This window comes from Engystomops pustulosus, chromosome 1, assembly GCF_040894005.1.
Source record: "Engystomops pustulosus chromosome 1, aEngPut4.maternal, whole genome shotgun sequence".
Lineage (NCBI taxonomy): Eukaryota > Metazoa > Chordata > Amphibia > Anura > Leptodactylidae > Engystomops > Engystomops pustulosus.
The window spans coordinates 73,300,535-73,316,473 of record NC_092411.1 but is presented as its reverse complement, the minus strand read 5'-3'; the positions used below and the strand labels follow the sequence as shown (position 1 = coordinate 73,316,473).

At 37.2% G+C, this 15,939-nt stretch overlaps 1 protein-coding gene across 1 annotated transcript in view; it reads left to right on the top strand.

Moving 5' to 3' along the window:
* LOC140123961 (transmembrane protein 132D-like) overlaps nt 1–13,803 on the top strand; it is a 470,866-nt gene extending 457,063 nt beyond the window's left edge. Inside the window, exons 8-9 of the mRNA XM_072144372.1 lie at nt 660–851; nt 4,707–13,803. Coding sequence (XP_072000473.1) covers nt 660–851; nt 4,707–5,882 — 1,368 coding nt within the window. The 3' untranslated portion in view covers nt 5,883–13,803. The remainder of the gene's footprint in view (nt 1–659; nt 852–4,706) is intronic.
* The last annotated feature ends 2,136 nt before the right edge of the window (nt 13,804–15,939 follow it).

The window sequence follows — 15,939 nt, the reverse complement described above, 5'->3', positions numbered from 1 at the left end:
AAAAAAAAAAGTTTCAAAAGATTTACTTATCAAAACCTAACAACAACTATATTATTTTGATATCTACTTGATCATACTGATCCAAATAAAAGGGGATGTGCCATTTGGGCCTCACGTCGAAAGCCTTAAATTCAAAGCCTGTAAGAAATTGGCACACTTGTGTTTTTGTTTTGTTTTTTTCACTTGAACAGCTTTTAGAACTTTTTTTCCAGCTTCCCAACACAATGAATGTAATATTAAATGTTGGCACTAGAAAGTACATTTGGCCCCATATACAACTCTGTAAATGGAAAAATAAAAAAGGTTATGGTTTCCAGAAGGTGGTGAGTGAAAAATGAAAATGCAAAAAAGAAAAAGGACTGCAGCCTTAAGGGGTTAATATGCACCCTGATTAATATTTTTTCACTTCATGGACAGTCTAGTCTCCATAGGCATTCTTTTTTACGTTTGTCCATGTCTAATTCAGATAGCCTATATCACTTATACTGTAAAGCTTGCAAATGTGATTTTCACTAGTGAATGACTTCTAATTTTGAGTTACTGTACATTTATCATCTTATAAATGGATTTCTACCTGATATCGTTCCAAAATACTCTGAGTGACTTTTAGGTTTTACATTTGATACTGTAAAAAATGCTAACCTTACCTCTTATTTTAGATACTTTCCCCACTTTCTGATGCCATCCTGGCAGAGAAGACTGTGATGGTTGTAGATGATAAAGTGACTATTGCAGACCTTGGAATCCAGGTGGTGACTGGCTTGTCGCTTTCTCTTCAACTTAGTCCTGGAAGTAACAGGGCGATCTATGCAACCACAACAGCTCAGGAGCATTTTAGCTCTCCAAAACAGGTATTATATCTATGGTTTATTAGTTTTATTATTTATTGCTTACATTTAAGTTTTTCTCTTTAACGTGTAGGAAGAGTTTCTGTAACTAAACATTCCTCTAGGTTATATAGTGCATAATATGTGTAAGGATAAAATACAGAATTCAATTTCATGTGAAAAAATCCTTTTTTTCAGTCTAAAAATTAATATTGTTGAGAAAAAAACACCACCACAATGTACTGCAGAACATCTGCTGTTTGTCGCAACCTGTGAATCTCACAGGGCACATTATGTTGTAGAGCACACAGCTGGAAGGAAACCTGCAGTTTACATACAAATTTAGAAAAACTTTGAAAGAAAAAGAATTTGAAAGAGATGTCTATACTGTGCTGTTAACATTTACCAAAACTACTTGAAATAAATAATTCTAATTTCAATGTTGATAAAAATGGCAAATTGACATATATTTTTTTTCTTTCATGGAACTGCTGAATATGGACACTTATAAATGAAAAGTATAGATAGAAATTCTTTACTATGAATTACATAAAATTACCCATAGCTGGTTTGGTTTTATCAGGGCCTGCGCCAGCACTGGGCAATTTCCGGGGCCCAGAGCTTCTGGGGGGCCCACATAAGGCTTTACATAAGGAATCAATGGAGGAGTTGTGGCTACATCTAATGAATCCTTAGGGTGTGAGGAGGGCTTATATAAAAAACCATGAGGGGGCTGTTTGGTATGGGAGTACTAAGAAGCCTCATATACCTAAAATGCAATAGTTATCTAAGGAAAATGATATGGTGTAGTCAAATGCAAAGGACATTCATATTTAAACTATTGACAGATAGTATACTGTTCTCCAGATAAGCACAATTTCATGTCTCTTCAGGATGTAAAGGCAAACATCAATAACCTATCCATTAATCCATGCATGGCCTTATAGGTTTCATCATATAGATCTCTTACATCCTCTGTGTGGTGGAATTTTCTGTATTTCTATATAATATAATGGTCTATCACATTGAACCCCCCTCATTACTGTATGTTAAGAGTCTCATGTGTACTACCAGGTCAGCTATGACCCGTCATAACATGAAGTCAACACATTTCCTGTTTTTGCATATTGAAAACCTTTATGATGCTGTCTTCACATATTGGACTAGATTTCTGAGCACGTCCCACAATACATAAACTTTATAATAAATATCACAGATGCAAGAGTAGGTAGAGATTTGGGGAATTTAGAGGCCACGCCACACCTTGAATTTGTTCTCATGCTCCTTGAAAATTGCAATATTAACAATACAACAGGGAGTACTGCTATGCTGAAAGAGAGAACTTCTTTGTCATGAATGCATGTATTTAGTATGCAATTCTGTTTTTGGTAGGTGGTATTTGTCAAAATAACATAAATGAAGTGCCCAAGGTTCCAAAGTTAACCAGAGGGAATGAGCAGACCCTTATCCGGACTTTAGCAAGAAGTCTGTGTTCAGGCTAAAACTTCCACAGGTAACACCTGTGATCAGTATTGGCATTTTTTCTAGGATTGACTCTCCCCAACTGTCATGGGAGCAAGGAATTTGGTGTCGCAAATGCTCCGACGATATGTATATGCTTTCAGTGGCTCTGTCAGCATTGTTTAAAAGGCACCAATCTTGGATGTTATCAGTGGATTTTAGTGTTCAGGTTCAGGTAGCCAACTTTCAGGATTGAATTCTGATGAACTCAGCAAACCTGAAGCTGAAAGTGCCAGCTTATCGCTATTTATGAGTTACATATTTTCCTGTTTCCAATGCTTAAACTGTAGGCATGGGCAGGCACTTGTAGCAGGCCAGCGCCAATTATTGGCACGCTGGCATTTTACATTTTTGCGAGCTGGCGTGCACGCGCCCTAGAAGACGGGGACGCTCACGCCAAGCCACGGGAGTATGAGAGGCCGCCACTGGAGCCAGGGATGGTAAGTAGTGCGGAGCTCCGGGGGCACCCGTGACAACACCATGGTCAGTTTTCATTTTTGTAACCAAATGACTAAATAATACTGCCATAATGAAACCTAATGAAAACCACCATACAAAGATCAATGATAACACTGTACAATGACAATACGGTGTTAAAAGCCACTTCTGCACAAAAGGCAAAATTATATGATGTGACCACTTTTCTCGTGTTTTCAGTTTTATTTAGACCACCATGACAAATTCTCTCAGGCATGCCCAATAGTTGTGGGGATAATTATTATTATTCCATTAATATTCCACACTTAAGGATAGAAATGCCCATTTCTCTGCCTATAATAGTGCCCACTTCATAAATAAGCTTTCATTATATGTTTCTAGTAATGTTCTGTTTGATAAACCTAATCCATCCTTTTTAAGTTTGTAATTTCTACTTAATCCTTTTATTGTCCCATCCTCGGATAAAATTTTAGTGCCCTCTTATAAAAATGTATACACTCTTATAATTTATATGCCTCTCTGCTCCCCTTAAAACCTTAAATTAGGGTGCACATACAATTCAAATACACACCATACTTTAATAATAAGGACCCATTATCATCTGAGTGTCTCCCCTTATAGCTATTAGGCCCTAATTAGAAATTGATACGCACTGCCCTGTTACAATAATTAGTACCCACTTATCATTTAAGTGTCTCCCTGAACTCCTTATAAGTGCCCAAAGCCCAAAGTTGGGAGTCTGTTGCTCTTCACTCTGCCAAAACCTTACATTGAATTGGGTCCTGAGGAGGGGATTGTGGTTGCAGTCAGATCTCTCCCCTGCCCTGCCTATTACAACAATCAACACTAAGAAATGAGAAGCATTTGGGGCTTAAAGCAAAAAATCGGTGGCTCAAAATTTTGGCCCAGTAGCTTTAACTTATTTTTTTGTTGACAGCCTGTGGTCCGAGGCTAGACATAGTAGCAAGTGCTAGCAGTGCCACAGACTTACACAAAGCCACATCTTTCAAAGGTTTGAGACATTGTTTATGATTTGTAAGAAATGGGACTTGTCGTGTTGGAAAGTAAATTAATGACAAGAATCTGTAGTCTAATTTGGCACTGTCTAACCTGTAGACAATTTTCATTTTGCTACCCCACTGGATAAGATGTATGTAAGATGCTGTTTCATGGCATGAGGATTGGTTGTTAAATGCCTGAATGGTATGGCGTAATGAAAATTAAGGATATAGTTTCATCATGAAGAATCTAGAAAATACCTTTATTTTAAATTCTAAACTCAACTAAATGTAGGGAAGAAAATGTTTTATGTCTCATAAATTGTAAATAGTTTTCATTTGTTATTTTATGTGCCTAAACATGAATCATTGTTTAAGTATTTTATGAAACAATAAAGTGAGCTCAGTTCCAAAAATCTCTGAGGAATTAACCATTTTTATCAAAATTTCAAAAATAGAATCTAAAATAGTTTATGGAACTGAAACAGAACAGTTGTAATTGGAAATGGTAATTTTCTGAAGGTTACATATGGCACTTGAACATTCCATACAAGTAATCAGAGAAAACTTTAAATGAATACATTTTCAGAATATGCAATTCTTTTTCATTTAAACACACAACTGCAATAATTTAGTCAGCATATAATAATGTCTTCTGACAGTCACTTTATTATTCCGCTGTTAAAGTCGAATCCATATCGCCCCAGGGACTCATTGTCTTTTTAGAACCAGTAAGAAAAAAAACACATTTTATTGCTAAGAAATTTAAACTAGTGTTTTTATGTCTGAGAAATAAATTTGTGCCCTTCACCTCCTAGTAGTTTACAATTTATTAGGATATAAAATGTTTTTTATGAAAATAATGTTTTCTATCTTCTATCTGTTGTTTGCTGAAATTTCTGTTTTCTGCCTTTGCACACAGGAAGTAGAGATCAGTTGTTGGATCCAGTTTAGCGATGGTACAGTGGCTCCCCTGGATATCTATGACCCAAAAGATTTTTCAATGAGTGTCACATCATTGGATGAGAAGATCTTTCGTGTGTCTCAAGACTCTAAATCCAAATGGCCAGTTTTTTCAGCCATCACAGAAGGACAAGGTGCTCTGGTCAAAGTAGAACTCATGATAAGCGAGTTATGTCAGAAGTCTAAGCGCAAGAGTGTGCTTACTGTCGGCATTGGGCACATAAGTGTTAAATTTGGGCACAACAATGGAAGTAATAACAGAAATGTGAATAACAGGGATCATTTTGAAAACCGTTCTACTGGCAGAAGACAGAAGATCCCTTTTGAACGATCAAGACCTGATATTACTTACTTTGGTACTCCTTCTATGGAGAGAGATATCCAGAATATGAACAGAGCTACTACTGACCGAGCCCAATTGAGTAAGACAAGGGAGAGAGAAAGCCTTTTAGATGATGACTCTGATCTGCCAAACATCCCTATGGATTTTACAAGTTTTCCTGCACAGGTTGATTTACCGGATAATAATGGTGACACTGAAGAAAATGATCTAGTCCAAAATTCAAGAGGATTAAGTGACTTGGAAATTGGAATGTATGCTTTACTAGGAGTCTTCTGCCTGGCCATACTTGTATTTCTTATAAACTGTGTGACATTTGCTCTGAAGTATAGACACAAACAGATCCCAGTGGATGAACAGGAGACCGTAACACATTCACACGACTGGGTTGGACTTACAAATCGAACAGAAATATTAGAAAATAACATCAACTTTCCTTTGCAGCAAGAAGAAAACATAACAGCGGTAGACAGGGGAGTAAATATTGCAGAAAGTAAATATCTGATCAGTACAAATCCTTCAAAAACTGTAAATGGACAGGCATATAGGTCTGCAGAGACTTCCTTCAATGAAGGGAAGGAACAGAAGGGAGAGCCTGCAACCTCTCCTACCTCCAAAAGAAAACGTGTAAAATTCACTACTTTTACAACCATCCCTTCTGAGGATGGTTGTCCTAATATTAACCCCTTTTTAGTGAACAATGAAGAAGACATTAAGTGGGTTTGCCAAGACCTAGACATGGGAGATTGCAAAGAACTCAGAAACTATATGGAAAGGTTACATGAAAATGTGTGAAGAGAAATCTTCGTGATGGTGTTTAGCCGTTCTTACCCAGGACAAGCTAGCTGTAAATTCAATATATTTCTCCCCTGGATGTCACCTACTATACAAGATAAACTAATCAGTGAATGCACAAAAATCTTTTTATGCAGACTTTTACAGGGTAGAACACAACCAATGTAATGCTAAGTCTGGTCCAAATGCAAAGCTGTATATATAGTGTATAATGCACCATGCAAAGTGCATATAGTGGAATATGATTATAAGGGCAACCTGTTTTTACATTATAATTCAGGCAACCAAAGCAGAACACAACTCAGAACCAGCCATAAGATTCAGAATCCTGTTTTTTTTTTAATTGAAAATGAAAGATGCAATTGTTTGTTGGTTTAGGGGATTTTTCACTTTTATTTTGCACTATTCTTCATAGAGTGGGGTAGAAATACTATGCCGATTTTCTGGCACGGAATGGATGTATAATGCCCCATCTCCTTTGCTTTTGAAGATTTTTTGAAGAGTGGGTTGAGCAGAGACATGAAGGCCCTTGCCCATCGTTTATACTTTAGTCTCTGCCAGAAAACCAAAACTGAAGTCTCTGCCAAATCAGACTTGAACAGGTGGAGAGTTATTCTATCCATATTTATTATATATGGCAAACTGTACACCAGCTGGGGGGGGGGGATATTAAGACTGACTGGCATTCAAAATGCCACTATATCCCCCCCCCCCCCCCAGTAAATCATCCCTATGTCCTTAATGCAGATGTGGAATTACCTGTTTACATAGAATGTGTTGCTGTCGGTGTTGCTGGTCTTTGGTGGCCATATACTGGAAGAATCAGTAGTTTTCTTTGTTTTTTTACGATATATAGTAAGTGTTTTTGTCTTGGCCAAAAATGTAATTTATAAAGATCATATGTATTACATGTAAATATAACCTGTAATAAGATAACAGTTCTAAGTTAGTAAGAACTATGCATTAGATAGAATATATTTCCCAAGACCTAATGTACAGGTATGTAATGGTTTCTCCATCCCTAGTTTCATTAGATGTTGCTCCTATTGTGGGACTCACATATTAGATTAAATGAAAGACTTTTAATTGCACCACACAGGCTGAACTACTACAGTATGCATTACATGAACATGTTCTATTGAAATCAATATATACTTACAGCACAAAGAAAGTGATGCTTTTAAAAGAAACCTACCAAATAAATCAAGCATGATAAACCAGGAACACTTACTCACCCAGGCATCGTGATTAGTGCCTGGATCCATGGCCTCCTTCCATTTAAAATCAACTTAATTATGGTAATGATCCAGAAGGCCTCTGGAGGGTGTCACCAGTGAACCTCTGTGCTGCAGCTTCTCAGGAAAACTCCCCCTTCCCTACTGTGTGGGCAGAGGGAGGGGGAAGTTCCGAGGGGAGGGAGGTAGGAGAGGCCATGGATAGCAAATATTTTTTCTCAAAAAATGTGTATTTTATTTAAAATATATATATATTATATGACTAATGATAGTCGATTGAAATATGTAAGGAAAAATACCAACCTAGTAGAGAAAAGAAATAATTTTTTATTCCTTGTGTAATTGTGAAAATGGCTCTACTAAAGGGCACATTCATTGTGATTCACATTTTGCAATATTTCACGTCCAATTGAAAGTGAAGCTGTGGAAAAAAGTTAAAGATCAGGCATAGACTTTGACACTGCCATGATTTTCCATTGGCAATATGGCCCCAATGCATTAAATATACATATAGTAAGCACATGATATTAAAAAAAATATTAAACTACAGTTATACAGTATTATGAAGCCGGCTATTCATAAAATATTAATATGGAGTCAGTGCTACTTTACAAGAGTTTTTACATGTGAATTTTGAATAATTAACATTGGCCGTGCACCACATTTATCATGCTAAGTCCGACAGAAGTGTGCTGCACACCCCATGTTAAATGTGCACCAAAAATAAAGTCGGTGCACTCTACACAGACTACACTGTTTTCAGTAAATGTGGGCCAATGTGTAATGTTATTTGGTACTTGTATGGTAGATTAAATAATAATAATCAGATCTAAAATGAGGCCTAGTTTGAATTTACTATCCGATATTAAATTGTTTATAAATAATTATATTCTTGTATATCATTATTAATGACATATTTGCACTAGTTTTGTGCTTTTTGCACTCTATATGCAAGCAGTGTGTAGCTAAAAGAAAGGATACTTCATTACATAATGGTATTTTAGATGATAAAGAGGAGGAATGCAATAAGTGGTCAAGCTGCAGAATATGGAAGTAAACAATGCATTATCCTAATTCTAAAAGTGAGTCCTTTGTAATTCATGACCTGTAAAAATAAGTAAAAAATTGCATCTGAAGATGATTACTTTGGGATTCTGAGCAGATTATCACTTTTAGGTACATGTTCTCCCGGGACAGATTTTGGCTGGATGTAGAAGAGGGGAGGGATGGGGAGACTCGTGGCTCAGGCAAGGTCCGATGAGACAACAAAGTGTTCTCACTGCACCATAATCGGGTGCCATAGACCTCTATTGTGGCTTTACATATACCTCTATCGTAGGCATGATCTGGTGTGTTTCATATGGACTCTTGGCCAGATTTTCTAAAGCCCCAGCGCTAGTTTTTTGTCAGACTTTAAGAAGTGTCCACGCCACATATGTATGGCACCCCACTCAATTGTGTCGCAGCTGCACTATTCCCAATGCAACATAAAATTCTGCACTGAAGGGGGGTTCTGGTGCAGTTAGACATGCACCAGATTTATCATGAAAAGTCAGATAGAAGTGTGTCGCACTCCCTATGTTTAAGGTGCTCAAAATAAACGTTGGTGCACTTTGTCGGAGCAGTTCAGGAAGCACCAGATTCATAATAAACATGCGCCAGAAATCCGGAATCTATTGCCCACTGCACACTACACAGGCAAACTGCATAAAGTGCAATTTGCACTGTTTTAAAGGGCATCTACCACCAGGATGAAGGTTTCTACGCAAATGAGCCTGAGAGGCTCCAAGCTCCATAGGTGTTAATCCTGGTGGTAGATGTTGTTTAAGTAAATGTGGCCCTCTGTTTTTATGGTTACCACTATGTGGTCCAAATAACACATCTAGGAAAAATTTTGAAAAATAAAAAATCCATATTCCATATGAATGCCATATTCCCACAATTTTTATATGATGAAGTATGGAGCTGTATAAACTCATACTCATTCTCATACCAGTTTGTGTAATCTCCAACCTTTTTGATCAATTTTGTATAAAAAAAAAAATTCTGCATAATTCAGACATTTCGATATTTTCTTTCTTTTTTTCATCATGATAACCATTTTTATATTTTGATAGATCAGATATTTTAAGATGCAACATATTTATGATCGTTATGATTTTTTGTTTTTTTGCATTATAGGATTTTCTTTTTTTGAATTTTTTACTTTTTTTATTTATTTTTTGGCCTGATGTTTTTTTCTTATGACAGATCACTACCCCAATGAGGTCATAGGAGGGTGAAAATATCATCCAATATTGTGGTACACATACTAACAACTTTTAAGAGCTGCTTTACGGCACGACTTGATTGGAAAGCGAGTGTAATGGTTTTATTGGTTATAATGGACTGACATGAGACAAAGTTGTAGCCCAGATTGTACAGTAGTCATGACAAGTCCTCTTTGACATGGAATGGGGTTTAAAATATTGGAGACTGGTCTGACTACAGACTACAACCCTGTTCCCCTGTAATATAGATAGAGGATAGATAGAAAATAAATAGTATTGCCATAGTGTACTGTGGTCTAATGTAAGAAACAAGTTGGAGGCCCAGAAGATTGCAGAATGATAGACTGCAGAATCATATTTCCACAAGGAGTCTGTATAGTTCAAGACACAGGGTAACTGAGCCTATTGACATGGGAAAGATAGTGCCCCTTTTCCAATGACTGTTAAAGAAATAAAGTAGACAATGGGCAACAGTATTACCAATCTATGCATTAAATGAAAATGGACTGAATTTTGAAAATGGTGACATATAATAATTTTTTATAATATATACTAGGTTGGCATTATCTTGGAGAAATCTCAGAATATCAATCATTCCTTCAGAGAAATAAAGAGAATTATAGCCTGTTTGGCTGTATAGCTGCAGGCCTTCACCCAACTATAAAGTTTATAGCCATGGTCTCTGTATACAGATGCATCACAAGCTTCATTTTAGAGAGAATCTGCTTTTATTTTTATACAAATCAGTTTTGTGGTGCACCAAGGGGTGGGGCCATAGCTGTTTACGCCTTTGAGTGCCTTCTTTCTATAAGATGCAAATACAATTTCCAGGATGGGCCAAGGAAAACAAAGCCTCTTTTTGCTATCTTGTAAAGCAGCACCATTACCATTAAGCATGACTTTGAAGAAGCCTAATGACATGATGTGGGATTAAAGCCAAACCAGTATATCTATTCCTGAAGGACCTGTAGACAGCACTGTTTCACACTGGTTGGGTCTCTTCAGTACAGTGTAGGAAACTGGTTTGGCTGAGTGAGAGGCTATTGACTAGGGTCAGTAAGTAAGAGTTCTCCTTAGAGCGGTTTTGCCAAAATAGAATATCAAATGTATAACTTATAGAGTATAGAATTTTTTCCTTTAAGGGATGTTAATAGCTATGTAAAGAGCATTGCAATGTTTTGGGCAAAAAAGAAAAGTTAACAGTGCTCTAGCAAACATTGCTGCACACGCAAAAGCTAATTAGCACAAAAATAAAATCTTTGTTAATTCTCTAAAATGTCAGTTCAGAGGGAAACAGGAGAGGTTGTCTTGAAATCCTAAACAGTCCCATACACAATGCTAGTCTTACTTGTGGGAGGGCGATTTTGGAGCTTGCACACTTCCTTTAACTCTTTAATCACACATGATAAGTCGATAGTGTTAGGTAATAAAGGAGACTGCCTATTTTGCAAGTTAAATAAATAAATAAATAAATACACATTAGGTAACAGTCAGTACTAAAACTGTAGGGGGAAGTAACAACGTTTGGGCCTTATTGGGTTCCTGAAGCCTGACATGATTACGTCCTGTATGCAGTCACATTCGTATTCAGAATAGTCAATTTATCAAAAAAGCAGGTTAAACACAATAATAGCTATAATAAATACCTTAAAACTACACAACCTACTGTTACCTTTGGTTTTTAGTTTTAAATTAAGCATATACATCGGTTTCTCTGACGTGCCATAAGTGCATTTTTTTATTCGACGCCAATAAGCTATCCTATATTTAATAGCATTTTCCTGGTAACCTTGCTGGACACCATTGTTAGTATAGAATACATATACTGTACAGCATGTTAGCTTTTTGCTCTTATTTCTGGTGCCCATTACAGGCCTGACATGTATCTGACTGTGCCACAGTTGTTTCAGGACATCTGAATGGGTTTTTCTATATCTAACACAATTACTAAAATGTTCTTTATTTGGTTTTCCACAAGTAACATTAGTTGTATTTTGTTGAAGTAGAAGCCTACCATATATGGATACATTTTAATGCACTTTTCCCCAGTTTAATTTGGTTAGAGCGGTTTGATGAATGAGGTACACTGTTTCCTATCTCTAAAGAAATCAGATTTCTGAAAACCTGTGTTGTAGTTTGTCTGCATTTCAATACAATTTTGTATCAAGACGACCATAGTAGGATGGCAATAGTTATTGCACATTATGAATTTGATTATGAGTACAAATGCCGAGCACAGGTTGCATGACCTGGACTATAAAGTCAGACAGGATTTACAGCCATAATAATCCATGCACATTACCGCCAACCCATGTACAGCCTCCTTCAGTGATGTGTTGTAAATGTAATATCCTATTCAATGATTTTCTTTTATATCCCCTTGTACACGGCACATCAAGGATCTCTTTAAAAGGCGCTAGTATACGAAAATGGATACAGACTTTTTGGAGAAAACGGATTCTGGTTGACTATCTCCCACCAACAGTGGCAGTAAAATGACATTAGTTGTCTCCAATAGAATCAGTGTAAACAATGTAATTTCTGGTTTACTTCTTAAACTATTCACATGCAGGAAGTTCTGGAGCAGAAGGATTGCCAACACAAGCCTGCCACATTAGAAGAAACTATAGGGCAACAGATTACATAGTATAGGTATCTTTCAAACGAGAAACAGAAAGCTCATGTGCTACTGCATAATGCTAAGGGGTTCTGGGATTGAATATCTAATTATTACCGAATTTTTTAAAAACACAAAATCTAAAAGGAAAAACACTGTGCACCACTATGTTTAAAGGCGTTGGCCACTTTTCAATAATTCGGTTCCATTAGAAAATGGAAAATGTACCTATACATTTGCCTCCTTTGAGAGCTCCAGCCTTTCCATGTTCTCACCATGCTGGCCTCTGCATATATACACAATTTCCTGTTTCTCACTCCTTCAGTCCCTCCTGATGGCATCTCCCATTGTGCCACTTTCTCTCACTGTCCATCTCACTGACAGAGGGAGAGGGGAGAAGGGAAAACAGGATGAGTCAAATGGACTTATTTACTAAGGGTCCGCACATGCACTTTCCTCGGACTGTTTGTTGTTTTTGGGATTTGCGCAGTTTTGACAAGTATTTAACAGAAGTTTGCATTAGGATTGTGTCACAAGTAATCGGATTGTGGTGCAGCTGAGCTGGCTTTTATGCAACAGAAATCAGGGGACGTGCCGTCGGACAATCTGGCTGATTCGGACTGAGTGCAGGATTTCAAATTATATTGCTAGACAATGCATTTACATGCATCGGGAAGAAGAAGGTGAACTCTGGCAGATCTTAGCAGGGAAGTGACACTTGCAGGACATCGGGCGCACAATCTTAGTGAATCGCGGCAGAGTGCATTATCGTCAGACAATGCACTTTCTGTGAACTCCAAGGAATGGGTAAGTAAATGTGCCCCATAATCTCCTTCTGCAGCCCCTCCTATTCATCAGAGCTTAGACATATAAATACAGACCCATGGACAATGCTAAAGTAAGCGGCAGGACTGCTAAATCTCTTGATGAACATTCAGGGATTATTATTAAGGCAGTAAAGGCACAGGGACAACTTAAGTAAAATAGTGGCCAACCCCTTAAAAAAGTTGGTTTATAAAGGTGCTGCAAGACACCATAGGTTCCGAAAGATTCTATATTATGTACCAGAAAAAATGTAGAAAATACAGCAAAGTGGGGGCCCAATTAAAATGTTGTAGTTTATTTTATCAGATAAAACTATAAAACAGAAACATTTTTGAGCTTGAGTCTTTATGACAAAACTTGAGCCATTCAAACCATCTCAAAGATGTTTTCCTTCTGTATAGTTTAAACCTGTAGAAATAAACTACAATTTTTATATTGGGTATCCACTATGTGATATATCTGTGTCCTATATGGCTTGCGCCCTGTGGGTTTGAAGTTTGTCTTTGTTTTTGTCTACACATTCTTCCACATTACCGCTTAGTTGTACTAAAATGTTGAATGGCCCAGAACATGTGGCTTTGCTTATATAATATAAGTAAAATTTTTGCATCTGTAATTTGATAACTTTTTTTCTGTGTTACATTATTATAAAAAGCCGGTATAATTCCATTAATAGTAACCCTGGTCTGATAATAATATCTTCTTTTCTGATTATGTTTCTTGTTTATAATATTTCACTTTGTTCTATTTTATTTCTTCATTGTTCTCAGATGATTGTTGCTTGGCAACCTAAGCAGAGAGGGTGCTTAGATTCTTTTTATCATCACTGTCAGTAGTAAGGGTTCTTCTTTGGATTTCACAAAAGTAAAAAAGTACTGTAATTTAATTACTTTTGTCCAGCAGTTTATAATGTGTTTCAGAAACATTTAGACAGAGGAACAGTAGTCCTGTAATATATTCTATTTCCAGATGTTCAGATTATGATACATTTCATCATAAAGCAGGTGAACCCTTTTCCTATTTTATTTCCTAACTTTCACTTCCAAATAAAGTTAAAGTTATTTGGAAGTGAAAGTCAGGAAATAAAATAGGAAAAGGGTTCACCTGCTTTATGATGAAATGTATCATAATCTAAACATCTGGAAATAGAATATATTGCAGGACTACTGTTCCTCTGTCTAAATGTTTCCACATTTGTATGTGAATTGTTCAGAATTAGTTTTGTGTTGCACAAATGTCTTGGCTTGTACAACATAAAGTTACACATCCGATTCCTGAGCTGAATCAATGTTCACAAATAGAACAGTTGTAGTCTGCTCATTGATTACTCCTTTGTTATGGTTAAATTACAATTTTTTTTTCAGAAATGTTGGGTCATTAACACATTTAAAACCTCATAACGTATGTGTTCTAGAGGAAAGTGGCAACATGAATCTCATTTTCCCTATTTACAGACTTCCTATGAAACAGAGAACATTTGCAATTTATATTCCACAGTTTATTAATAGTTAGACTTTAGACACTTAGATATTCTGATATTTATCAGATTAATTAAGGAATACAATGTCCAGAATATGCCTGAAATACATCAGACAGGGAGTTGCATTCTAATAAATTCTCAAAACTTTTTCTATGCATTCTCCATTTTATATTGGACTTTAGCATTGCTGAAGATATTTCTGTTTTTAACCCCTTCACGCTCCGTGACGGATATATCCGCCACGGAGCTGTGAAGGTTGTATGAAGAAGGCTCACGGGCTGAGCCTTCTTCATACAGTGATGGGCTTTGCTGCATATCGCAGCAAAGACCCATCGCTATCACCCGCGGTCGGTGCTTGCACCGATCGCGGGTGTTAACCTCTTCTTTGCCGCCGGCAAAGTCGCCGGCGGCACTTTAAATTTGGCGGCGCGTGGGCGCCGCCATCTTACCTCCGATCGCCGCTCCCCCGAACGTCATCGGGGGGCGGCGATCGGTTGCCATGGTAGCCTCGGGTCTTCGTTTGACCCGAGGATACATGGCTTCTGCACATGCATTACAATGAGCCTGTGGCTCATTGTAATGTATAGTGTGCAGAAATGCCATATACTGCGATACAGTAGTATTGCAGTATATGGCAGGAGCGATCAGACCATCTTGGGTTAATGTACCCTAGAGGGTCTAAGAAACAGTGGAAAAAAAGAGAAAAAAAAAAGTTTAAAAAATGTAAAAAAATAATAAAATATTAAAAGTTCAAATCACCCCCCTTTCCCTAGAACTGATAAAAAATATAATAAATAGTAAAAATCACAGACACATTAGGTATCGCCGCGTCCCAAAATGCCCGATCTATCTAAATATAAAAACGGTTACGGGCGGCGGTGACCTCCGGAACGGCAAATGGCGCCCAAATGTCCAAAATGCGACTTTTACACCTTTTTAGATGACATAAAAAATGTAATAAAAAATGATCCAAATGTCGCACAGTCCTCAAAATGGTAGCAATGAGAACGTCGGCTCATTTCGCAAAAAATGACCCCTCACACATTTCCGTGCGCCAAAGTATGAAAAAGTTATTAGCGTCAGAAGATGGCAAAAAAAATTTTTCTTTTTTGTACACATTCGTTTAATTTTTGAAAATTTATTAAAACGCAATAAAACCTATATAAATTTGGTATCACCGCGATCGTACCGAACCAAAGAATAAAGTAGGCATGTTATTTGGAGCGCAGAGTGAAAGTCGTAAAAACTGAGCCCACAAGAACATGACGCACATGCAGTTTTTTTCAATTTTTCCACATTTGGAATTTTTTTGCGGCTTCCCACTACATGGCATGGAATAATAAATAACATCATGGGAAAGTAAAATTTGTTACGCACAAAATAAGCCCTCACACAGCTCTGTACACGGAAAAATGAAAAAGTTATGGATTTTTGAAGATGGAGAGCGAGAAATCAGCGAAAATACCCTGCGTCCTTAAGGGGTTAAAGGGGTTGTCCAGATAATATTCATTTTCCATTTGGCTCCCAAATGCTAGATAGTATCATAATAGATACATCTTTATCCCCCAGCGCTCCCGTGCTGCTCCTCTCACCTATCCTGATCGCTGTCATGCTGTGACCATTGGCCGCA